Source organism: Pimephales promelas, chromosome 17, assembly GCF_988280905.1.
Source record: "Pimephales promelas chromosome 17, fPimPro1.hap1.1, whole genome shotgun sequence".
Classification (NCBI taxonomy): domain Eukaryota; kingdom Metazoa; phylum Chordata; class Actinopteri; order Cypriniformes; family Leuciscidae; genus Pimephales; species Pimephales promelas.
This window is the reverse complement of record NC_142785.1, coordinates 32,384,577-32,411,141: the sequence shown is the minus strand read 5'-3', so window position 1 is coordinate 32,411,141 and position 26,565 is coordinate 32,384,577. Positions and strand designations below refer to the sequence as shown.

The 26,565-nt window shown below is 42.4% G+C and overlaps 1 protein-coding gene across 1 annotated transcript; it reads left to right on the top strand.

The window, feature by feature from the left end:
- The first annotated feature begins 376 nt into the window (after positions 1 to 376).
- On the top strand, positions 377 to 26,565 carry LOC120474774 (alpha-tectorin). Its single transcript, XM_089122393.1, has 35 exons — positions 377 to 432; positions 552 to 938; positions 1,033 to 1,113; positions 2,062 to 2,442; positions 2,525 to 2,620; positions 10,438 to 10,848; positions 11,297 to 11,686; positions 11,771 to 11,842; positions 11,960 to 12,352; positions 12,479 to 12,865; positions 12,968 to 13,048; positions 13,678 to 14,058; positions 14,286 to 14,425; positions 14,607 to 14,885; positions 15,001 to 15,096; positions 15,181 to 15,334; positions 15,483 to 15,736; positions 15,834 to 15,980; positions 16,064 to 16,643; positions 16,757 to 17,340; positions 17,426 to 17,990; positions 18,104 to 18,708; positions 18,792 to 19,347; positions 19,501 to 19,706; positions 19,995 to 20,204; positions 21,918 to 22,106; positions 22,194 to 22,483; positions 23,081 to 23,352; positions 23,771 to 23,890; positions 23,976 to 24,160; positions 24,659 to 24,819; positions 25,037 to 25,282; positions 25,476 to 25,638; positions 25,892 to 25,994; positions 26,095 to 26,565. The coding sequence occupies exons 2-35, from the start codon at positions 644 to 646 to the stop codon at positions 26,196 to 26,198; spliced, it is 9,177 nt and encodes a 3,058-aa protein (XP_088978519.1). The 5' UTR covers positions 377 to 432; positions 552 to 643; the 3' UTR covers positions 26,199 to 26,565.

Here is a 26,565-nt window from a genome sequence, read left to right as displayed (position 1 = left end):
TCACATTGTGTTTATTTGTTTTGGTCTCATCATCAACAGATTATGACCCGTGTAATAACTACAACACACTCGACAACCACTGGAGAAGCACATTCAATTACTGGTCTATGTATGGATACATATCTGATCATGATGACACTCGTGTAGAATGGGACGGCTGGTATCGACTCTTCATTGATGGATCAAGTGCTCAGATGCCTGAGTGGTGTTTTTATAATATGGCATGTGGAGGTTATATTTCTCTGTGGCTTGATGGCTCTCATCCTCGGCTAGAAGATGGAGTTGTTACTCGTGAAGTTTATGGTACTTACTTTGAACAGTGCAGTCGCTACAGATCTGACCCAATCCAAGTCAAAGCTTGTCCTGGAAATTATTATGTCTACAAATTGACCAGGCCGCCACTTTCAGTCCCAGCTCCTGTATATTGTGCAGGTATATTCATTCATCTTTATATCTGACATGCTTGTCATTAATTGTATTGATTTATATTCATATTATTAATTTGATTATATTTAATCTGCAATACTGCCTTTCTATTTGTTCCTTAATAGTGCCTTTCTCCACCCCAAGTGTCGACCCCTGCTACAACTATACCAGTCTGGATGAGCCTTGGAGATCCACAGACAACTATAACTACTATGGCATGTGTGATTATAATGTGGAGTGGAATGGCTGGTACAGGATGTTCAACAATGGTGAAAATGCTCAGATGCCAGAATCATGTGTAAATCGGTACACACCTGGCATTTATGAACCACTGACGCTCAACGACGCTCACCCACAGCTGGAGGATGGAGTGGTCACCCGTCTGGTCTGTGTCTCCATATCGAGTGGCTGCTGTACTTACAAATCCCATCCTATAAGAGTCAAAGCCTGTCCAGGAAATTACTACGTTTATGAGTTTGTCAGGCCGAAATTTTGTGGAGCTTACTGTGTTGGTGAGATACTCATATGATCTTCAGCCATTTACTTTTCTGGATTTTGAATTATAATTAAATGATTGTTGTTAATATAAAATGTTCTTAATACCAGATGCCTCAAACCAGTCCATCTCATCAACAACAGAGACGATCCCATCCATAGGATCCATTACTCCACCAATCACAACCACTGGTAAAGTATTGTCTTGCTTCCTTTATAAACTCTCATATTTTTGGACATGTATTTTTATTAAACATGATCTCTTGAAATGTTCCTGTTAATCACATTAAGTAAATTCATAGCTAAATTAATTTCTGCAGAAAATATTTACAAAAATCATATTAGTAAAAAGCAATTCAGCTCACAAATGATTATGCAATTCAAACTCTCTATATTTGAATGTAAACAGAAGGTATTTTTAGACAAAGTGAAGAACTAAAACTTTGTTAACAGTGAAATCTAAACCACCAGTGTTTCTCAAACTCAGTTCATAACCCCTGTCTGCATACACCTACCACTAGAAAGAGGGAAATTACTGCATTTACAGACAGATATTTATATATTACTATATCTGGATTATATTCGTCTATATATGTATGAGTTTATATATATAGTTTTTAGTTTTACATTTTAGCTTTTAGTTTTACATTTATGCATTTGACAGAGATCCTAGATTTTAACTAGATCAAGTTACACTAGAATAAGAATAAGAATATAAGAATAAGAGTGTAATTTGATATCCTTTTATTCATTCATACAGTTTCATAGTATATTGTTGTTCTTTGCTATAATGTCACTTACTTGGAAATTTTTTTTTTAATGTGGACACGGTCAGTTCTAAAATTAAGACATTTTAATTTTGAAAGAAAAAACAAAATTATCATTTTCAATCAACAGTGTGTAGACTCAAAGGGACTCAAATTTGGCTGTTTTTATCTCGTTTTGTCAGCTAGATGAGAGATGTTCTGAAAGCTTTTGACAAATTGTCTACAGACTCAACTTAAAATGCAAATAGAACAGTGAGCTTAAGTAAACAGTGTAAACTGTTTAATGACTTAACCATTACAAAAAATACACATCAAAAAACATTTATTTATTCATTCCTCAAAATATATATTTTTAATATTTCCATGACAACAGCTCCCCCTGTTGACCCCTGCTACAACTACAATATCCTGGATGATTCATGGAGAGCCACCAACAATCAACATTCCTCTCAGATAATGTGTGACACTGCGGTCAGCTGGAACGGCTGGTACCGTCTCTTCATTCAGGGTCAGAGCGTTCAGATGCCGGACACATGTGTTGATGAGTATAGTTGTGGCACTCATGCTCCTCTGTGGCTGAACGGAGGACATCCAACAGTTGAGGATGGAGTGGTCACTCGAGATGTCTGCGGTCACTGGAGCAATAACTGCTGCGCTTTTCAGTCCAATCCCATTAAAGTCAAAGCCTGTCCAGGAGATTATTATGTCTATGAGTTTGTGAGGCCAACTGCCTGCCATTTGGCATACTGTGCAGGTAAATAAATTTACATGTGCCCTTCGTTTATGAAAGAGATAATAATTGTTTATTTGAATCTAATATTTATAATTCGTTTCAGATTCAAGCACCATAAACACTACTACCACTGTCATGCCAGAGACAACCACAACCGAAACTACAACAACTGAAACTACAACTATGGACAATACAACGGGTAATATAATATATTAAGTGACAGTCTGGAGGAATATTGTTTGACATGAGCAAATCAGATCCATTATAATATCCGTTATAAGTTTGTGATGCATGTAAATAATTTAAAATAATCGACTTGGCCATTTAGGCAATTATATTATCAGTCATTAAATTGAGGCCACAGGAAATTAAAGCTGAGCAAATATAGCTCCTGTATTATGAGATATATTTGCACAGCTTTGATTTCCGGTGGCCTCAATTTAATATGACTGATAATAAAATTGCCTATATGGCCTAACAAATTCTTCTGAATTATTTTCATCATGCAGAGATTGCAAATATTATGATGGGATAGTGATCCAGGAAAGTTTTCTTAATGTAAATAGAACGTTCTCTTAAAGGGATACTCCACCGGCTTTTCATATTAAACTATGTTATTCCCTTAACTAAGACGAGTTGATGCATACCTCTCTCGTCTCAGTGCGTGCACGGCGCGCAAGTCGCTTTGATCGCACTTAACTAGCCCAGTTCATTCAATACGGGCCAAGAAGAGAAGCGATCAAACACCTCCACGTTTTCACCATTTAAAGTCAGCCTCATCCAGGAAGAGGTTCTCATGAGGTCTGGCCATCGGGCCCAACTGTAATGAAAATGTGAAAGTGCACACGTGTTCAGAACAACAGTCAATCAGGTAGCACAGTATTGTCCAGAAGTAATGTAGGCTACTGAGCAACACAGTATGTCCACTAACTGTACTGTGAACATGGATGCATACTTACTTGCACATACTCGTAACGTAGGTCTTTAGGTCGCGCAGAGTTCCACTCAAAGGGAACCCTATAGACCTGTTTCATCCGCATCTTTTGGTGCCGGAGAACTCTTGTCTGTTGTGGCCAAGCTGACATCAATGCTCTCAAAGTTGACATTATCAGCAATGACTATCTCTGATTTCCTGGAGACTGATGAGGTTGTTCTCACAAACCATATCCACAACAAGGGTTTCTTGTGACGCTGTAAATATGGCAACCCTGCCTCCTCTATGTGGCATTTTTTCAACTCTAAAGAAAGAAACGTGTTGTAAATTGAAATGTTTTACAATACAGTAACAACTGATTTGAAACCAATAGACTACTTTCACAGGCTTGTAAAATTGTATTGTGACAAAGAAAGCAATAGAGTACAAAACCTGTTGTGTCGTCTGAATGCCCTGATAATGGTGGCCACGGTGAAACTACTCAGGTTTGGACGGACTCTTAGACCCCGTTTACACCTGGTATTAAAATGCGATCTGTATCCAGATAAGTTATCCGGATAATAAAAAAAGCATGTTAATGCAAGGTGTAAACGCGTTGTGATCGGATCGTGATCGGATCTGCCTGACCACATCTGGAGGTAGTCTGGCTCGCATTGTGTCCGGATCTTTACTAGGTGTAAACGCAATCTGGTTGTTGAAACCACATATGTATATGTTACTCCTCCCAAAAATGCTAAAAAATAAACGAGTGAGAGCGTGTTATATAGGCTATATGTCATGTTATAGCCTAGTCAGATGCGACACGCATCACCGCAGATGAGCAGCTGAGCGTCTATTCAACGTGCAAACATCGCAAATAAAAGTGAAAGTAAGTCACAGACGCAGTTAACGTATCTTCAAGTAAAGAAACGAAATTATCTTACCAGGCCTGTTGCCACTCTCTCTTATTGATGTCTCTGATTTGGAAATTAGCTGATGATCAATAAAATGCTGCTCAGATCTGTTGCTTGCAATCCAATAAATCTGCATATAACGCAGAAGGTGAAGATCGGATTTATATCCGTTTTGCAAAAACACATTTATGTGGCCAGGTGTAAATGGAATCAGTACTTATTATCCGGATAACTTATCTGGATACAGATCGCATTTTAATACCAGGTTTAAACGGGGTCTTAGTCCTACTTTAGCCATTGTCATGCCATGGACAATGACATGGTCAATGACTGTTGCTCGCATCTCGTCCGTAATGATGGTGAGAGTTTGTCTTGTTCTCCATTGTTGGCCTTCTCCTCTCCCTTGTTGCCCTCCTCCTCTCCCTCCTGGACCATCTCATCTCCCTTGTTGCCCTCCTCCTCTCCCTCCTGGACCTTCTCATCTCCCTCCTGGACCTTCTCCTCTCCCTTGTTGCCCTCCTCCTTCTCTCCTTCCTGGACCTTCTCCTCTCCCTTGTTGGCCTTCTCCTCTCCCTCTTGGACCTTCTCATCTCCTTCCTGGACCTTCTCATCTCCCTTGTTGGCCTCCTCCTCTCCCTTGTTGACCTCCTCCTCTCCCTTGTTGGCCTCCTCCTCTTCCTTGTTGGCCTCCTCCTCTCCCTTTTTGGCCTCCTCCTCTCCCTTGTTGGCCTTCTCCTCTCCCTTGTTGACCTCCTCCTCTCCCTTGTTAGCCTTCTCCTCTCCCTTTTTGGCCTCCTCCTCTCCCTTGTTGGCCTTCTCCTCTCCCTTTTTGGCCTCCTCCTCTCCCTTGTTGGCCTCCTCCTCTCCCTTGTTGGCCTTCTCCTCTCCCTTGTTGACCTCCTCCTCTCCCTTGTTGGCCTTCTCCTCTCCCTTGTTGGCCTTCTCCTCTCCCTTGTTGGCCTCCTCATCTCCCTTGTTGGCCTCCTCCTCTCCCTTGTTGGTCTCCTCCTCTCCCTTGTTGGCCTTCTCCTCTCCCTTTTTGGCCTCCTCCTCTCCCTTGTTGGCCTCCTCCTCTCCCTTGCTTGTTGGCCTCCTCCTCTCCCTTGTTGGCCTTCTCCTCTCCCTTGTTGGCCTTCTCCTCTCCCTTGTTGGCCTTCTCCTCTCCCTTGTTGGCCTCCTCATCTTCCTTGTTGGCCTCCTCATCTCCCTTGTTGGCCTCCTCCTCTCCCTTGTTGGTCTCCTCCTCTCCCTTTTTGGCCTCCTCCTCTCCCTTGTTGGCCTCCTCCTCTCCCTTGCTTGTTGGCCTCCTCCTCTCCCTTGTTGGCCTTCTCCTCTCCCTTGTTGGCCTCCTCCTCTCCCTTGCTTGTTGGCCTCCTCCTCTCCCTTGTTGGCCTTCTCCTCTCCCTTGTTGGCCTCCTCCTCTCCCTTGCTTTTTGGCCTTCTCCTCTCCCTTGTTGGCCTCCTCATCTCCCTTGTTGGCCTTCTCCTCTCCCTTTTTGGCCTCCTCCTCTCCCTTGCTTTTTGGCCTTCTCCTCTCCCTTGTTGGCCTCCTCATCTCCCTTGTTGGCCTTCTCCTCTCCCTTTTTGGCCTCCTCCTCTCCCTTTTTGACCTCCTCCTCTCCCTTGTTGGCCTTCTCCTCTCCCTTGTTGGCCTCCTCCTCTCCCTTGTTGGCCTCCTCCTCTCCCTTGTTGGCCTCCTCCTCTCCCTTGTTGGCCTTCTCTTCTCCCTTGTTGACCTCCTCCTCTCCCTTGTTGGCCTTCTCCTCTCCCTTGTTGGCCTCCTCATCTCCCTTGTTGGCCTCCTCCTCTCCCTTGTTGGCCTCCTCCTCTCCCTTGTTGGCCTCCTCCTCTCCCTTGTTGGCCTCCTTCTCTCCCTTTTTGGCCTCCTCCTCCTCCCTTGTTGGCCTTCTCCTCTCCCTTTTTGGCCTCCTCCTCTCCCTTGTTGGCCTTCTCCTCTCCCCTTTTGGCCTCCTCCTCTCCCTTGTTGGCCTCCTCCTCTCCCTTGTTGGCCTCCTCCTCTCCCTTGAGGTCCCTTCAGTGGTGGCTAAAAGCCAAGGGGTTTTCCCAGAGGGGAAATCTGTTCCGTATAGTCAGGGATACGCGCAGATGCCTTCGTTCCCTAGTAATTTGGAAGAAACCTTGGATACTGTCCCAAGGACCAGTGTTATGAGCATCATGTCGCCGAAAAACCGTATCGACAGATGCCTCCCTTACTGGTTGGGGCGCGGTCATGGACGGCCGCTTTGCCAGGGGTCTGTGGCAGGACCCATAATCATTCTTGGCATATAAATTGCCTAGAGATGTTGGCTGTGTTCAGGGCTTTGATGAGCTTCCTTCCAGACATCAAGGGTCATCATGTCTTGATACGTTCGGACAATACATCATTGGTGGCCTATCTGAATAGACAGGGGGGACTCAGATTGCGCCCTCTGTCCAGACTGACACATCATATAATTTTATGATATCAAGGGAAAATATAATCCATAAGAGCAATATATATGCCGGGGGTTCAGAAACAGGGAGCAGACATCCTGTCGAGGCAGGGGCTGAGGCCTGGGGAATGGTGACTTCATCCAGATGTGGTGAAGTTGATATGGGAGAGGTTTGGACCAATGGAAGTGGATCTATTCGCGTCTCGAGCGATGTCCCACTGGCCACTTTGGTTCTCCCTCTCACATCCAGCCCCACTGGGGTTGGATGCCATGGTACAGGCCTGGCCGAGGCTTCGCCTCTACGCTTTCCCCCAATCGCTCTGCTTCCGGGAGTCCTGGAGAGGGTCCGTCAGGAGGGCATCAATCTTCTTCTGATAGCCCCGTTCTGGCCGGCTCGAGTATGGTTCTCAGACTTACTGTCACTCCTGATAGATCAACCGTGGCAGATTCCTCTGAGGAGGGATCTTTTGTCTCAAGCGGAGGGCACAATATTCCCCCATCGCCCGGAGCTGTGGAAGCTGTGGGTCTGTGGGAGTGGGCTCAGTACTTAGAAGCTGGATTATCAGTAGGAGTAGTTGAAACCATTCTTAGCTCTAGCGCTCCATCCACCAGGAGATTGTATGGCCTTAAAGGGCACCTATTATGGAAAATTCACTTTTACATGGTGTTTGAACATCAATGTGTGTTGGCAGTGTGTGAGCAAAACCACCCTAGAATGATAAAAATCCACCCAGTGTTTTTTTTTTACAATCTCAATAAATCATATGCACTGTGTCAGAACGAGCTGAGATCCAGCTCTTTGTGACGTAGAAAGTGAGCAAGGGGTTTGATTGACAGTGTGGCTGTGGCCTAGACCCCGCCCTCGGCGATCTGTACACACCATCCTCCATTGTACAGCCGGTAATGTCTCTTGGAAACATAACTTATCGACTCGTGGGTTAATCCTGTTGTTGTGGCTTAAAAGTTAATCCTCAACTGTGGATAGTTGTCTACTGTTTGCGATCCACCGTCACATCCAGTAACAGTAAGTGTATTTTATGATTTTTGAGCAAATAGTCTTTTCAGTCTGTCAGCCAATTCAACAACAAAAGCGTCTAAAATTGTTGTCGTCGTAAAATGTCAGTGTATATAATTTAAACCTTGTTTGTATAGTGTGTAACCACACATATATATTTTTAAAGATATTGTATTAAAAACCGCATATATGTTCCTGTTCTGTAAGTTAGCCGTCTTCTCACATTTGCCACAGAAGCACCTGGCTGTATGACAAGTAGCTAAACATGACGCCACAGGTCCCTGCATAAATGTAATTTCGCTTGTAAGTTACGTAGCAAACTTTATCACAGCATGTGTATGTAACGTTAGTTTAAAAAAAAATGCGCCAGCGTTAGTGTTTGTGTGTCTGTGTGTGTGTGTGTTGCTCCTCCATACTTGCAAAGAGGACGCGATTACAGCTCTGTAAGTACATAAATGTATCAAATAACCATACCGAGACGTACTGGTCCATTCTCATTTGTGTTTATTCTGCAGGAGTCTCTTTGTGCTATTTATATATTCTGATTCAAACGTACGCTGAATGACAGACAGACAAAATAGCGCGTCTCTCACTCTCCCCTTCTGCTTACCGTGTGCCATAGCCATAGGTTTCAAGTTACGCCCTCATCCAAAGGCAGGGCAGGGATATGCAGCTCATTTGCATTAAAGTGGCAGGCCTCAAAACAGCTCATTTTCAAACAGGCCCCAAAATGACATTTTCAAATGGTTATAATAAATTAACTGTGGGGTATTTTGAGCTGAAACTTCACAAATACATTCTGGGGACAACCGAGACCAATATTACATCTTGTAAAAAGGGGCATAATAGGTGCCCTTTAAGTGGAATGTTTTCTCTAATTGGTGTCGAGAACATGATGTAGATCCAGTCAACTGCCAGGTAGCTTCAGTTCTGGAATTTCTTCAAGACCGCTTCTCGGCGGGTCTCTCCCCTTCCACTTTAAAAAGTATACGTGGCTGCCATTGCGGCTTTCCATGCACCTTTAAACGTTGGGCCTTTGGGGGGAGGCATCAGCTGGTCATACGGTTTCTCCGTGGTATTTTGGAGAATGAGCTAGGTCCAGGGTTCCTGCCTGGGACCTGGCAGTGGTCCTCAAAGGGTTATCCCTGGCCCCCTTCGAACCACTTCAGTCGGCTTCACCGAAGGGTCTTGGCTTTTAAAATGTTTTTTCTCTCTCAGCTATTACGTCTATTAAAAGAATAGGACATCTCCAAGCCCTGACAGTGACACCAGCCTGTTTGGAGTTTGCCCCTGGCGGAGTAAAGGCCATTTTACACCCTAAGTCTGGTTACGTGCCGAAGGTGCTCTCTAATGTGGCTCAGTCTACAGTTCTTCAAGCTCTTCATCCTCCACAACATGTGTCGGCAGAAGAGGAAAGCTCTTTCCTCTTCCAGAAAGAGGACCTCTCAAGTTAAACTCTTAAAACGCTGACAGGACAAAGCAAATGGAGCTTTAAGAGTTTACCTTGAGAGGTCCTCTTTCTGGAAGAGGAAAGAGCTTTCCTCTTCTGCCGGTAAACTTCCAGAAAGAGGACCTCTCAAGTTAAACTCTTAAAACGCTGACAGGACAAAGCAAATGGAGCTTTAAGAGTTTACCTTGAGAGGTCCTCTTTCTGGAAGAGGAAAGAGCTTTCCTCTTCTGCCGGTAAACTCTTAAAGCTCCATTTGCTTTGTCCTGTCAGCGTTTTAAGAGTTTAACTTGAGAGGTCCTCTTCCTAGAGGAGGTCGGACCAACTTCTAGTGTGTTTTAGATCACCTAGGAAGGGACTGCCTGCTTCTAAGCAGACTATTAGCAGTTGGATAGTTCAGGCTATTATGTTAGCCTATAGGGTGCGTGATTTACCTTCACCCTTGGCTATTAGGGCTCACTCTACCAGGGATATAGCATCCTCTAAGGCCCCATTCATGAGATCTGTGAGGCAGCCGGGTGGGCTTCTCCTCACACTTTCGTCAGATTCTATAGTCTGCACTTCCCTAGTACGCCTGGCGAAGACATGCTTTCGTCCTAGCTGAGTGCCTATATCAGTTTCACTCCGGGACAAGCCTATTTGGTGCGTGGCCTAGTGTCTGCATTCGTTCCCCAAAGTGCTGATTCTCGACGCAGTGTTGAGTTCCCTCGAAAGGGAATGTCTCGGGTTATGACTATAACCCCTGTGAAGGGAACGAGACACTGCGTCGTTCTGCCACGCCCCTCTAGGCCTTAGAGCGTCTTGCTTCATCACGAGGCTGGTACGTGTTGTGCCAGCTTCGCTTTTATGCTTCCGGTTATGCCGTCACATGTTACGTCATGATGCAACACCAATCAAGATTGAATTAATTTCATTCATACTTCAGAGGTGCACACTAAAGGAGTGTCCCCAAAGTGTCGATTCTCGACACAGTGTCTTGTTACCTTCTCAGGGAACAAGGGTTATAGTCATAACCCAAGACGTTTTATTTGCAAATCTCATGTTATTTATTTGTGAGTTTTATATTTTTTTTGTGAATCTCTTTACATTTATTTGTGGATCATAAACTATTTATTTGGAATAATGCAACAATCCTACCCCCAGAGGGATTTAAAGGAAACACTTGTTGTAAGTTAAGTATTTAATTCATCCTCATTTCACCATCCCAATATCTCCTCTTTCAAACAGACACAGATGTTAGATGTTTACCTGAACTCTTGTGTTTGTCACCTCAATGAATCTTTTTTTTCTCTCAGAACCAACAACTGATCCATGCTATGACTATAACACTCTTGATGAATCCTGGAGAGACATACGTCAAAGCCCATTTCGGTACTATGAATATGACGACACTCTTGTTGAATGGAGCGGCTGGTATCGGCTGTATCTGAATGGAGAAAGTGCCCAGATGTCTGTGTGGGGTGTGAGTTATGTGGGATGTGGAGGACAAACTGCACTGTATATCAGCGGTCCTCATCCAACACTTGAGGATGGAGTGGTGACCCGTGGAGTCGTGGGAAATTATTGGTGTTATTGGGGGGAGTCTCACAGTTATTGTGGCGCCTACAGTTCCTCATCCATCCGAGTCAAAGCCTGTCCAGGAGATTATTACGTCTATGAATTTGTCAAACCCATCATATCATCCCCCCTGCCTATGTACTGTGCAGGTACAATATTCAATCTTATCTTTTGGATTTTTCTATGTCATGATAAAGTGTAAATGCTCTAACTATAGTTCATTATCCATTCTGTATAGTTGGTTATGTTACTAATCAATAGCATCTAGATCTCTTTGTTACACAATTTCTCAAATCACACTTTAGCCGATTGGTTCAATAGTTAATATTTAAACTAAAAATGTATTTGAAAACATTATGATATTACTCCACAGTCCTCTTGTCATATGTAGCTCCTCCTCAGGTGTTGTTCTGTCCCGTTCTACAGGGTTCTGTCAGACAGACTTGCCTCACTTTAGCCTGACAGACAGTACACCACTGGTTACAATATAATTGCTCAAAATCTAATTAACCTTCACAACTGGTCATATGGTGTAAAACTCTTATGCTCTTTAGGATGTAATTCATTTTAACAGTACTTTTGCAAACTCCATGACAGTTGCTTTCCAAAGCATCAGCAGTGATCCCTGCTACAACTATGAGTCTCTGGATCGTCCCTGGAGAGCCAACAATGAAATTGGAGATACCATTTGTGATGAAAGTTTCTCCTGGAATGGCTGGTACCGGCTTTTCTACTATGGAATGGACATCCGGATGTATGAGACCTGTATTAGTACATTCGCCTGTAACACAAACTTTAATCTGAGGCTCTATGGTCCTCACCCTCAGATAGAGGATGGAGTGGTGATCAGGGAGGTTTGTGCAGGGTATTATTGGGGAAGCTGCTGTGATTACACGACAACCCCCATCAGAGTGAAAGCGTGTCCAGGCAATTACTATGTCTATGAACTTGTGAATCCACAAATATGGTGTTCAGGATACTGCACAGGTACTGTGATTTTCTCATTTATTTCAGTATTTCATACCATTTTGTAAATGGTTTCTGTCATGTCATGAATTTCCTTCTTTTTAGATGTCAGCACTATTTCAAAGGCGGTTTCCACTGTGAGTCCAGATATATTCACTGGATCCACCATCAACTTGAGTAAGTTGCAATTTTACAGTACAGTTTAAATGGTCATTTTTATGCACGAACATTTTCACTATTTCACAGTCGCATTGTGTTTGTTTGTTTTGGTCTCATCATCTCTCACTCTAACAGATTATGACCCGTGTAATAACTACAACACACTCGACAACTACTGGAGAAGCACACTCAATTACTGGTTTATGTATGGACTCATAATTGATCATGATGACACTCGTGTAGAATGGGACGGCTGGTATCGACTCTTCATTGATGGATCAAGTGCTCAGATGCCTGAGTGGTGTTTTAAATATATGTCATGTGGAGGTTTAAGTTCTCTGTATCTTGGTGACTCTCATCCTCGACTAGAAGATGGAGTTGTTACTCGTGAAGTTTACGGCTCCTGTCATGAACCGTGCAGTCACTACAGATCCGACCCAATCCAAGTCAAAGCTTGTCCTGGAAATTATTATGTCTACAAATTTACCAGACCAACTCTTTCAATCCCAGTTCCTGTATATTGTGCAGGTATATTTATTCATCTTTATATCTGACATTCTCGTCATGAATTGTATTGATTTATATTCATATTATTAATTTGAATATATTTAATCGGAAATATATAATGCTCTCTTTCTCCTTTTTCCCTAATAGTGCCTTTCTCCACCCCAAGTGTCGACCCCTGCTACAACTATACCAGTCTGGATGAGCCTTGGAGATCCACAGACAACTATTACAACTACGGCATGTGTGATTATAATGTGGAGTGGAATGGCTGGTACAGGATGTTCAACAATGGTGAAAATACTCAGATGCCAGAATCATGTGTAAATCAAGGCATGTGTGGCACTTATAATCCACTGACGCTCAACGGCTCGCACCCACAGCTGGAGGATGGAGTGGTCACCCGTCAGGTCTGTGTCTCCTCATGGGATGGCTGCTGTACTTACACATCCCATCCTATAAGAGTCAAAGCCTGTCCAGGAAATTACTACGTTTATGAGTTTGTCAAGCCGATATTTTGTGGAGCTTACTGTGTTGGTGAGCACTTACTCATATGATCTTCAGCCATTTACTTTTCTGGAATTTGTTTGAATTAAATTGAAATGATTGATTGTTAATATAAAATGTTCCTAATACCAGAAGCCTCAAACCAGTCCATCTTACCAACATCAGAGACGATCCCATCCATAGGATCCATTACTCCACCAATCACAACCACTGGTAAAGTATTGTCTTGCTTCCTTCATAAACTATCTTGAGCATCTTTTTGGACATGTATTTTTATTAAACATGATCTCTTAAAATGTTCCTGTTAATCACATTAAGTAAGTTCATAGCTAAATTAATTTCTGCAGAAAATATTTACAAAAATCACATTAGTAAAAAGCAATTCAGCTCACAAATGATTATGCAATTCAAACTCTCTATATTTGAATGTAAACAGAAGGTATTTTTAGACAAAGTGAAGAACTAAAACTTTGTTAACAGTGAAATCCAAACCACCAGTGTTTCTCAAACTCAGTTCATAACCCCTGTCTGCATACACCTACCATTAGAAAGAGGAAATTAATGCATTTACAGACATATATTTATATATTATTATATCTGGATTATATCTGTCTAAAATTACCAAAAAAAACAACAAAAAAAACTTGTTCTGTCAGCTAGATAAGAGAAAAGTTCTGAAAGCTCCACAAATTATCTTCAGCTTCAACTTAAAATGCAAACGAAACAGTGAGCTTAAGTAAAGAACGTAAACTGTTTCATAACATAACCACTACAAAATATCATTGATTTATTCATTAAAAATAAATATGCAAAATATGTTTTTAATATTTCCTTGACAACAGCTCCCCTTGTTGACCCCTGCTACAACTACACTATCCTGGATGATTCATGGAGAGCCACCAACAATCAACATTCCCCTCCGATAATGTGTGACGCTGCGGTCAGCTGGAACGGCTGGTACCGTCTCTTCATTCAGGGTCAGAGCGTTCAGATGCCGGACACATGTGTTGATGAGTATAGTTGTGGCACTTGTGCTCCTCTGTGGCTGAACGGAGGACATCCAACAGTTGAGGATGGAGTGGTCACTCGAGATGTCTGCGGTCACTGGAACAATGACTGCTGCTATTTCCAATCCAATCCCATTAAAGTCAAAGCCTGTCCAGGAGATTATTATGTCTATGAGTTTGTGAGGCCAACTGGCTGCATTTTGGCATACTGTGCAGGTAAATAAATTTACATGTGCCCTTTGTTTATGTAAGAGATAATACTTATTTATTTTAAATCATTTATTTTTAGATCATTTTTTTTATATAATATTTATCATTTATTTCAGATACAAGCAACATAAACACTTCTACTACTACTGTCATGCCAGAGAAAACGACCCAATGAGCCAATGAAATTACTAATACATGTTTAATACTGTTACTGTTTTTTTTTTCTCTCTCAGACAATAGCATCAATATTGCGAGCCAATTTTATCCATTTGGAACTGGAGACTCAGTAAATGGACGCATTGATGATGGTTCATCGGTTATTTACCTTCAGCAGCTGTTTATATTTTTTGGGCAAACATACAACCAAATTAATGTAAGTCAATCTGATATAAAAGGATTTTGAATTTTGAGTGTCTAAAACATGTCTGTAAACTCTCTTTGTGAAAAGGTAAATGGGAAAATGACCATACACTGCAGTTTAAAATACTGTTGTAAATAATTTAGCATATTTTATAAGTATCCTCCACATGATAATAAGACCTCTTCTATTTCAGGTTAACAACAATGGACACTTGAATTTTGACGGGGCATTCAACAGCTACTCTCCATACCAGTTCCCAGCTTATGGAGGGAAAGACATCATCGCTCCATTCTGGACCGACATTGACAACCGCTGGAATGGTGTTATATCATATCAACAATACACCTCTGGCAGTGTCCTTACACAGGCGACCCAAGACATAAACCAATACTTCCCTGACTTGAGTTTCTCTGCTTCATGGGTCTTTGTTGCAACATGGGATAGAGTTGCATACTTCTACAATTCAGGAACAGTAAGTAGCACAATTTGGTACCATGGAGACCTTCATGTGCCCATTTAAACATAAATATCGGTATAACACACGTTTTCTTGCTTCACTAAAATTATTATTATTTGTCTTTTTTAAGGAAACATCTTTCCAAGTGGTTTTGATTTCAAATGGCCATCTCTCATTTGTTGTAATGAACTACGGTGCAATCGCTCCAACGCAACGATACGTACAGGTAGGCACGAGATGACATTGATATGATGTATTGAACAGTTTATGACTAACTAATCAGACATCTGAATGTCTTCGTTATCATTAGGCTGGTTATGACACCATCGACTCAAGTCACCATTTCTCAATAACTGGATCACTCCAGAATGGCATCACAAGCCTACCATACAGCAGCAATGTCAATGTGCCAGGCAGATGGGCCTTCAGGACAGATCATGGAACACGTGGTTGTCAATTTAATGGTAAAACTGTTTTTCTGATTCCTTGAAATATTTGCTATTTTCTGGACGACTATGAATGACTTTTTCAAATGTAATGATAGTGAGCCATTGGTGACGCCTTCCAGTAATTACACACTTTTTGTGTTTCTATCCATAAACTCTGTTATAGGTTTTCCAGTGCAGCTGGGAGACTCCTTCTGGAGTGATGCCACCTGTCAGCAGAGATGCTCCTGCACCAGACATGGCATCCAGTGCAGCTCTGAGCCCTGTACTTATTCCCAAGCTTGTCGTCCAGCTGCTTTCCAATACTCTTGTCAGAACATTCAGAGGCAAACATGCACCATCGCGGGTGATCCTCACTACTACACCTTTGACAATCAGATATTTCACTTTCAAGGAACCTGCACATATGTTCTGTCTGAGGTTCGTAATGCTGCTATGGGTTTCCATTTATTTAGAGAAGAGATATATTAAAACATTGGGTATCTTTTACTTATTCTGAATTTTTGTCAATGTTTAGGCATGTGGAAATGATTTGCCGTACTATCGCATTGAGGGGAAAAACGAGCATCGGGGTAGCACACATGTGTCATGGACTCGGATGGTCAGAGTTTTCGTCTATAATGAAGAAATTGAATTGCTCAAAAATCACTATTATGAGGCAAAGGTAATAATCACTGTATTGCTGTAATGTTGATTTGAGTTCAGCCATCCACCATCTTCCTAATGTCTGTTTTCAACATTGTCAAGGTTAATGGGACCTTTCGTGCAACACCATTCACCCTCCACAATGGATCCATCCAAGTCTACCAGTCAGGCTTTTCCTTGGCCATCAGCACAGATTTTGGTCTCCTAGTGACCTATGATGCATATAGCTATGTCACCATCTCTGTACCGTATGACTACCAGAATGCCACATGTGGTCTGTGTGGGAACTATAACCTACATCCCGAAGATGACTTCCGTTCAGTCTCTGGGGAGATCTTGAGCTCGGATGTTGACTTTGCCAACTCTTGGAAGGTAGAGGGTGACACAGATCCTGAATGCCATGATGTCAGGTGCACAGGTCTCGCTTGTGCAGTTTGTACCAACAGTGAAATGAGCTTTTACAGTGACGCAAATCACTGTGGAATCCTGGGAGATGTTTCGGGGCCTTTTGCATCTTGCCATTCTGTGTTTTCACCACAGACCTACATAGAGAACTGTGTCTATGATCTTTGCTTAGGAGGAGGGTACCAGCCTATTCTGTGCCAGGCTCTCAATGTGTATTCTGCTCAATGCCAACAGCAGGGTGTACAACTAGGACAGTGGAGGCAACCAGGCTTTTGTGGTAAGTGCCATGTTTATCGGAAGTAAATTTGGCATTCAGCTTAATGTAACTGAAATATTTGGTAAAGGATCCAGAGTTTGATGCATATTCTTATTTCTGCTTTCCATTTCCAGAAATCTTATGCCCTGAGCACAGTCATTTTGAGTCTCATGGAACAAGCTGCCCTGCAACTTGCAGCAACCCATCTGCCCCAATGAACTGTCCCTTGCCGAATCAGGAGAGCTGTATTTGTGATGATGGCTACATCCTCAGTGCTGGACAATGTGTGCCTGAAGTAAACTGTGGCTGCACATTTGAGGGCTTCTATTACTCCGAGGGACAGTCTGTGGTGTTGGACGAGGACTGTGGGAGACAGTGTGTTTGCAGTGGCAGGTCAATGATCTGCTATCAGCACCAATGTGGTCCAGCAGAGGTGTGTGGACTCCATAATGGTGTGAGGGGCTGCAGACCCATCAGTTATGCTTCTTGTTCGGTTGAAGGCCTGGGTTTATACCACACCTTTGATGGACACACTTTCAGATACCCAGGAGCTTGTGGACTGACCCTTGCAAGAGTGATGGGGCCATCCCAACTGCCATACTTTGTTCTGACTGTGGAGAAAGTACCCAGAGGCCTTCAAGACTTTTCCAGGTTCCTAAATTTTGAGGCAGGAGGAACTCATGTTTCCATTGAATTGGGAGAAGGAAGCAATGTACAGGTTAGCTCAAAAATTATTTGGAGCAGTTGAACCTAATTATTATAAACTTATACGCTAGATTAATTAACCTTCATATTCTCCTCAGGTGGATGGACAGATGGTTGGCCTTCCCATCAGTGTTGGTTCCAGTCAGATCCACATCTACCACAGTAGTGTGAGGGGTTTCGTGTTGGAGACAAACTTTGGAGTGACCGTTAGAGCTGACTGGCCGCACATTGTCCGAATCACGGCTCCGACCACTTACAATGGTACACTTGGAGGTCTGTGTGGGAACTTGAATGGAAACCCTGATGATGAATTCTACAGCCCGGATGGGGTCCTGCTGGATGACTCCCAGCAATTTGCAGATAGTTGGCGTGACGGATCCCTGTCAGCCAACTGTGAGGACCCAGCAGACATTTGGGAATCAGGACTTTATCAGAACAGAAGCGAGTTCAGTGAGCTCTGCAGCATCATGACAATGAGCGATGGACCGTTTGCTGAATGCAGCAGAACACTAGATCCTTGGCAGCGGATTGAAGACTGCATTCAGATGCTGGAGCAGACGGAGGGTGCCAGGGAGGCTCTATGTGAAGCCCTGCGAGGGTACACACTACTGTGCCAACAGAATGGCATTGCAGTTGGAGAGTGGAGGAGTATCACCCACTGTGGTTAGTATCTTCTGAGGTGGTAAGAGTTTCAGAATTAAAAGTATATACAGTATCTTCTTCAAAATTCTGATCATTCATTTCCTTTCCGTCCCGTTTTGTCTTGATTATCTCAGATCCCAACTGTCCAGCAAATACCCATTTTGAACTGTGTGGCACATCCTGTCCGGCGTCCTGCCCTAGCCTCTCATTTCCCTTCCAGTGCGCTCTGCCATGCCAGGGGGGATGCCAGTGCGATGATGGACTAGTGCTGGATGGAGATCGCTGCGTTCCCCCCACTGGCTGCGGCTGCCACTATCAGGGCCGTTATCGGCAGCCTGGAGAGCACTTCTGGCATGGTGAAGAGTGCCAGTTCCAGTGTGTCTGTGATGGAATCACTGGTAATGTCCATTGCACACCATCATCTTGCAGTGATCAAGAAATCTGCCGTGTGGTGGAAGGGGAGTATGGCTGCCATCCTCGTCCACACGGTAGCTGTTATGCTTCTGGAGATCCCCATTATATCTCCTTCGATAGAACCTACTTTGACTTTCAAGGCACATGCCGATATGTGCTGGCTACAGTGTGTGATGATACCCGTGGACTACAACACTTCCAAGTTGATGCAAGAAATGAAGCATGGAATGGATGGCCTGTGTCAATAACTGTTGAAGTTTTTGTCAATGTCTCTGGGCATCTTGTGCAAATGTCAAAGGACTTGAACGGTTATTCTGCTGTTAAGGTAACTAAGTCCCACTTACTGTAATCAATGTAATTATTGATAAGAATGTTTGTATAAACAAGCTGAACTTTTTCTCCAATTAGGTTGATGAAGAGATCAGAAACCTCCCTGTTTATCTTGACTCTGGTCGAGTGTCCGTCTACTCCACAGGACAGTTTGTCTATGTCTCAACTGACTTTGGTTTCAGTGTCAGTTTTGGTGGTTCCTGGGAGGTAAACATTGTTGTGCCAGTAGACTACAGTGGAGCTATGTGTGGCATCTGTGGCAACTTTAATGGCCATCCGGAGGACGACTTCCTCACTCCTTCAGGTGCTCTGGCATCTTCAGTGGACCAGTTTGGTGCAGAATGGATGGTTGAGGACGACATATCATGTAATCATGGCTGTGGAGACCATTGTCCTGTGTGCCAAGATGAGAGCACAACTCAAGCCTTGTGTGAGATCATCAGAGACAATCAGGGTCCCTTTAGCTTCTGCCACAGTTCTGTAGATCCACAAGCCTACTTTGATAACTGTGTGTTTGATGTGTGCATCTCTGGGAACCACAACGATGTCTTGTGTCGCTCTGTCCAATCCTATGTGAGTGCTTGTCAATCTGTCAATGCCATGGTCTACCCCTGGAGAGAACTTGCATCATGTGGTAAGTGACTGGAGATATTTAAAATAGACCAGTGCAATTAAACTAAACATTTATTTATTTCCCTTATTCGAGGAGTTTTCATTTAATCTCAAATATTGAATAGTGTACATATTGTTTCATGTACATATTTTATACTTTTTGTTCCATTGCCAGTCATGGACTGCTCTTCAAACATCCCAAACAGTCATTATGAGGTGTGTGGCACCGACTGTGGCCGCACATGCGCTAGCAGCATCGATGCTAGTTGTGAACACACATGCTCAGAAGGTTGTTTCTGTGATGAGGGATTTGTGAGGAGTGGAGGACTCTGTGTACCAGTGGAGCAATGCGGTTGCTTGTATGATGGATTCTACTATCATGTGAGGATTAATTTAAAACATCATATTTTTATCTTAAGCCATATTATATAGTGCAATGGATAAGGGGAAGCATAGCCTTAGTGTATTATGGCTCCATACATCACCTCAAAAAATTGGGAAGGTTAACCGTAAGGTTAAAACCATGGTACAAAGATGGTCTCATTATAATACTTGTATTTACATTTACTTCTAAAAACTACATGGTGAGACCATGTTTTTGTATGTAAAAATGATCACCGATTTTATGTTTTGGATATGTAAAGTTTATTGTCATGGTTGGTTTTGTAGATTGGGGAACAGTTCTTGGATTCAACATGTTCCCAACGTTGTGAGTGTTTTGCTCCAAATGATCTACGCTGCACTGCTTCCCTCTGCCCAGCGGCCATGGAGTGTATGGTCAGAAATGGACGGCGTGACTGCTTCAGTCCAATGTCCACATGCACAGTCTGGGGCGACCCCCACTACATCACCTTTGATGGGGCTGTGGCCCACTTTCAGGTATGCTGTTTTTGTTGAGGACAAATTACTTAAGAGTCAAGTTTATTCAAAGGAGGGTTATTGGTGTTAGAATATCTAAACAAGGTTGGATTTCAAATGTCTGTAACACAGTTCGTTGTTATGGGAAGAAGGAGGCTGGAACCGGCAAACGTTTAACACTCAATTTAATAAATAAAACAAACAAAAACAAAACGAAAGTAAAAGACAGAAGCCCCTCACAGACAATTACTGTCACACATAATAAAACAAAAAACAACATAAGAGTCCAGGCCTGTTCCTCTCTCGATCTTCACTGTCGTCACTCCGTCCGCTCTCTCACTCGCAGATGTCGCTCATTAGTTATCTCACCACCGGCCTCACGCTCTTCTCTCACGGCCCTCGGCCCCGCCCTGCTCACCACAATGTCTTTCATGAATCGAAGAATATTCATATATTTATGTATGTATGCATTGTCCTGCAAGATATTTATGAGAGGGAAGTGAAAGAAATAATGAATACTATGGCCTGGTTTCATAGACTTAGATTGGCTTTATGCCCAGCTGAACTACTTCCTGAACTTCAGCCAGCTCCTTGTTTCCTGTCTGCCATTATTGGCAAAATTGATTAATTCAGGTGTGTCTGATTATTGTTGCCATGACTACTGAGGTCAGGTACACCTGAATTAATCAATTTGGCCAATAATGGCACACAGGAAACAAGGAGCTGGCTGAAGTTCAGGAAGTAGTGCAGCTGGGCATAAAGCCCATATGTAGAGAATCGAGGCGAATCAAACACAACTTAATCAAATTAATCTCTCATGGGATTAATTCACATGGCTTCAACACTCCAAGTTCTGGAGCCCACATCACATTCCAGAGTCACGGAACGGCTCCATGCTGTCTGCTCTGGTTAAGTAACCCCCCTCAGAGCAGGACTTTTATTGCCCGCATTCTCCACCAATTATATGTAGCAAATGCAACATATAATAATATACATAAAATGTATTAAAGGGGCCGAAGGCCAATTTAGCTCAAAGGGAAATGATTCATTGATTTGCAATGAATCTATGGAACCGAATCACTGAACCGAGCAAATGACTCGTTTGGAGTTCATTTGAACGGGCCGTAATTTGCAAGGATATAAATACCAAATCTATAGTGAAACACTATGTCTTAGCAAGGTAACTTTAGATCGAACAGTACAAGACATTAAGTCAGAGTCACTCTAAGACAGAGTCACTCTTTCCAACTCACTCTTTCACTCTTGCCTTGTGTTGTGTTTGCACATTTAATGTCTTGTACTGTTCGATCAAAAGTTACCTTGCTAAGACATAGTGTTTCACTATCGATTTGGTATTTATATCCTTGCAAATTACGGCCCGTTCAAATGAACTCCAAACGAGTCATTTGCTCGGTTCAGTGATTCGGTTACATAGATTCATTGCAAATCAATGAATCATTTCCCTTTGAGCTAAATTGGCCTTCGGCCCCTTTAATACATTTTATGTATATTATTATATGTTGCATTTGCTACAACAGAATTAGGCTTTAGTTTAATTAGGACATTTTGGTAGCTTTTATAAACATGCCTTAGAAAAAAACTTGTGTGCATCTTGTTATAAAACGATGGAAAGTTGCTTTTATTTAAAACAGCTCAAACATGCATTTTAGTCTGGGACTAGCTTAAGCCTTGTCTGTAAAACCAGGAGTAAGTGTATTGTGTTCATCTTACCAGGGAACATGTTCCTATGAGATCGCCCAGACCTGCGGTAATGTGACGGACAGTGATCTGCAGTTCCGTGTAGTGGCCACCAACAGGCACCGGGGGAACATGCTGGTGTCATTTGTGTCTGCAGTGGATGTTTGGTTGTCTCAGCATGAACAACATATGCACATCAGTATTGGGCAGAACAGGAGAGTTAGAGTAAGTTACTCTTTAATTGATGCCAATATAAATACATATTTCACTTTTTCTCTCTTCTTATGTTGACATTTTCTGATTCTCCTCCAGGTTGATGGAAATGCTCTTGACACACCGGCTTATCAAGTCAATGATCTTGTAGAGGTACATGAGGAGCAGGGATTTGTCGTTCTAAATGCATTCGATGAATTTATTGTCCATTTTGACGGACATAGCAGCCTTCTAGTCAGAGTGAGTGAAAGATTCGATGGATCTCTATGTGGAATGTGTGGAAATTTCAATGGTAATCCTGCGGATGACAAAGTGCTGCCCAGTGGAGAACTCGCTTCTGATGACGTTTCCTTCGGCCACAGCTGGAAATCAGACACCAGCATTCCCGGGTAAGAACCGCAAGACTTTAGGACAGTCATTTTTACCTGGTGGGTTGTCCAACTTTTGGGTTTTGATGGATGAAGAAAAGGGTTCATGTGATTTGTGGAGTTCTTTCAGCTCAAACAGTAGGGCAAGGCACTATCAATGCATGGCCATGGTTTGATTCCCATGAACTTATAAAATGTATGTCTTGAAAGCAATGAATCATTTGCCATTAAAGCCCCTATCGAATGCAATCAAAGTGAATTGTTTGCTGCTGACAGACTGAAACATTGCATGAATGTAATGTAACATATTTGTATTTACAAATTGCCATTGATTTATCATTGACCAGATCATTCCCTGGTGGAGCCAAGAGGCCTTTATGTACTGTATATGGTTTGCATGCTCTTCTTGTGTCAGGATGGGTTTTACCAAAATTCAAAGACTGCTCTGCCAACCCCGATTGGAAGAAACCAAAAATAGAGAGATAGAGATTGGCTTCCAAATGTTGATTTCATTCAGATGTTTAATTTTCTTGTGTTCAGTGCTCAGTGTCCAAATTAAAACTCTCTCTGTTGAATTCTAAACATATAATTGAGCTGAAGTGTCCTTGTATTCTTCAGCTGCGGTGCCCGAGACCAGACTGGTAATGTTGATGAGTGTCCATCCAGGCAGAGGTATTCTGATCTCTGTAGTATTATCACCAACACCTCTGGCCCCTTCCAGAACTGCCATCTTCATGTTGACCCGGCACCTTACTTCTACTCCTGTGTGTATGATCTGTGTCTCTACACACGTGCAAATGGCATGCTATGTTCAGCTGTTGAGGCCTATGAGACAGCTTGTGCCATCTTGCAGATACAGATCCCAGAATGGCGCTCGGGTCTGCGGTGCGGTGAGTCAAAAGCACATTTCAGCACAGATTATTTTGTGATTTTGTCACCGGTGTTACCAAACACGGCATGTCACATTGAGCCAGACGTACCGATATTAAACTTGACTGAAAAATCATGTGAAAAAGTAATCGTTGCTACACATTTCACATGTGAAGAACTTGGAGGGCTTTTATTTGGAAATCCCAAACATATCACCACCCCAATTTATTTCATATGGTCAGGTGGATGAAAAGTGAACTATCTATGGATAGTATAAAAAATTACATGACTTACATTTAATTAACTCAAAAAATATTTATTTTATTACCTTGAGGACTGCAGACCGATCAGTTCAGGGGACCAGAATGTTGACCTCTGCCCCTAGTAAAAAATGACTCAGTGTCTTTGTGCTGTATTTGATCTATCTTTTCATCTTAGATGTGAGAGATCGCTGTTCTGAACTCAGCTGCTCTGAGGATGAATGGTGTGGGAAGAAAAACGGTGTTTATGGCTGTTTTTGTAACGAAGACCATCACAGACCACAACCTGACTCTTTTGGTTGGTATCATTTAACAATTTTTTTTTTCCGTCATAAGTTTCGACATTTCCTCAATGACAATATTTTGTGTTTTAATCCCCTCAGATTTCTCAGAAACCTGTGAAAGCAGCTCTGGCTCCATATCTGTGTCTCGCTGTCAGCTCTTTGAGGCTGGTTTTCCAGCTGATGTCTTACACCTCAATGATCCCGACTGCAAAGGAACGGTCCGGAACGGCCGAGTGGAATTCCTATTTGATAATGATGAACACATCTGTGGAACAAATCTTGTGGTGGGTTTAACTGTGTATAATCTATTCAATACACCATCTAAATATTTGTAGTGTCTGATAGCACCCACAGAGTTTGATCTGACCCCTTGGGGAATCTCTTGGAGACTTTGAGAAGTGTCTAGAGCGGTCTGTAAGGACACTGAATCTGTAACGACAAAATAAAGGGCCCAAACAAACCTCCCTATAGACTTCTCAAACGTCTCTTATGACCACACTCAAAACCATGTCTCCCTTCCTGCACCTTCGAGAACCTTTACTGATCAGCAGGTTCACTATGGCAGGGTTAGGGGAAGGTGTAGTGTGGGCTTTAGGAACTGGGACAATGAATCTCCCACAATTTCCAATTGTACAACCACAGTTTCACTAAAAACTCCATGGCTAAACTATGGTTAGTGTTGCAAAACCATGGTTCATTTTTCTAAGGGCAATAAAGTAGAATCTATTTATTATTATTTAAGCCAATATTTGCTATATTTATGTTATATTTGTTGTCCACAGGCTAACGGCACCCACTTCATCTATAACAACTTTATTGTGGGGACACCGAGATCAGAAGGTCTAATCATCAGCAGAGAGAAAATCCTGCATCTTAATTTCAGCTGTGCTTATCCTCAATCACAAACACTTTCCATGAATGTGGAAATCAATCCACTGGGGAGGTGAGAGTCAAATACAGATTCTGGTTCAGCAACACTAATGTTATTAACCAAGTAGTTCAACAAAACAGAATATTAAATGCGTGTGTGTGTGTATAAGTACAGTAAATATATGCCAATAATCTCTAAACCAAGAACATATATGGTTTACTCCTAAAGCAGAATTTTACCCATGACAAAAAAAGGAGTTTTAACACACATCTATCCATTATTTCGACAGCATGGTGAACAAGACTCTTCCCGCTGGTGAAGGCAGATATCAGGTCTGGATGATCCCATATGAGGATGATGAGTTTACCCGGCCCTTCACTGGTCGAGTGGATGCAGAGCTCGACCAGGAGATGCATGTGGAAGTTCGTGTTGAGGGGGTCGACAGCCGCCAGTTCGCCCTGGTGATGGACACGTGTTGGGCTACACCTGTGAATGATCCCGATTACAGCCTCCGCTGGGATCTCATCCTTTCAGAGTAAAGCAGGACTTCTTTCTATTCTTTTAAGCCTATAGTCTTAACTCAATGTAGTGTTTGAATAAATAATAATCATATACTTTTTAGGATTGCCTTACATGCTTTGTCTTTCAGTATTTCAGAACTAAAGCATGAGATCATTTGAAACAGTTAATACAAAATTGAAACAATCTGTGATTATTGATATTCTCAGGTGTCCGAATCCAGATGACGACACAGTGGATCTGCTGCAGAACGGCGTCTCGACATCCAGCCGTTTCTCCTTCAGGATGTTCATCTTCACTGCAAACTCCACTAAGCTTTATCTGCACTGTGCTGTTCACCTTTGCCTTCTGTCAAGCAATCGCTGCTCAACGGTGAGTATTGAGTAATTTACATCTGTACGTCATAATTAATGTAATGAAAGTTTTAGGAATTTTCTATTGATCAATTCCTGTCGATCAGAGAAATATCTCTCTAAATGTCCATGATGCTGAGGTTTAATGTTCAAGCCTGAAATGCTTGTTTTTTCTGCCCTCTTCTGGAGACTCTGTGCACTCTTTTATCGTGTTTGTTCAGTGATATTTAACAGAGATTCACACAGCTGGATTTTGCTCTTTTCTCTATTAGGACTGTGGCTCTGGACACCAGCGGAGAGAGCGCAGGTCTCTGGACTTCCATGACAGTGCTTCCATATCCATGGGTCCTCTGGTGTTGTCTGAAGGGAACACAGGTGAACATCTCATTTATTTCAATCATTCAGTCAATAAAGGTTTATATGTAAATACATTACATTATATTTCACTACATTTCATTATATCCCCTGTCCACAGATAAGTGGGTCCCAGAACAAGTGAAGGTATCTGAGGCTTCTTGTGTGTGTGGTTCTCTGATGCTGATACTTGTTCCTCTGATGAGTGTCCTCACACACTTTTAGTTTAGTACCACAACAATTTACATGCAGATTGTCTAGACGAGTAGTTTTAATTAATGTGGGACTGATGCTATACTGGTTGTGGGTTTCTAAACCATGCACTTCATGTGGACTAATAAGGGAATTATTATTTAATCATTTACGTTTATTTCTATATAGTGCATTAATTCTGTATTACTTGTGGGAATGTGCTGCTACAACAAAGAACAATGAAAACATAATTTGCCCATTCCTTTTCTGTGGAGATTTGTGATATTGTTATTGTAGGCAACTAACTAATGTGACTTTCTTTTCCTAAAAATTGTGCTGTCATTTTTTTATTCATTTTGTTTAAGGCGAGAAAAAGTTCTGAATTATCTAAACGAGGAAA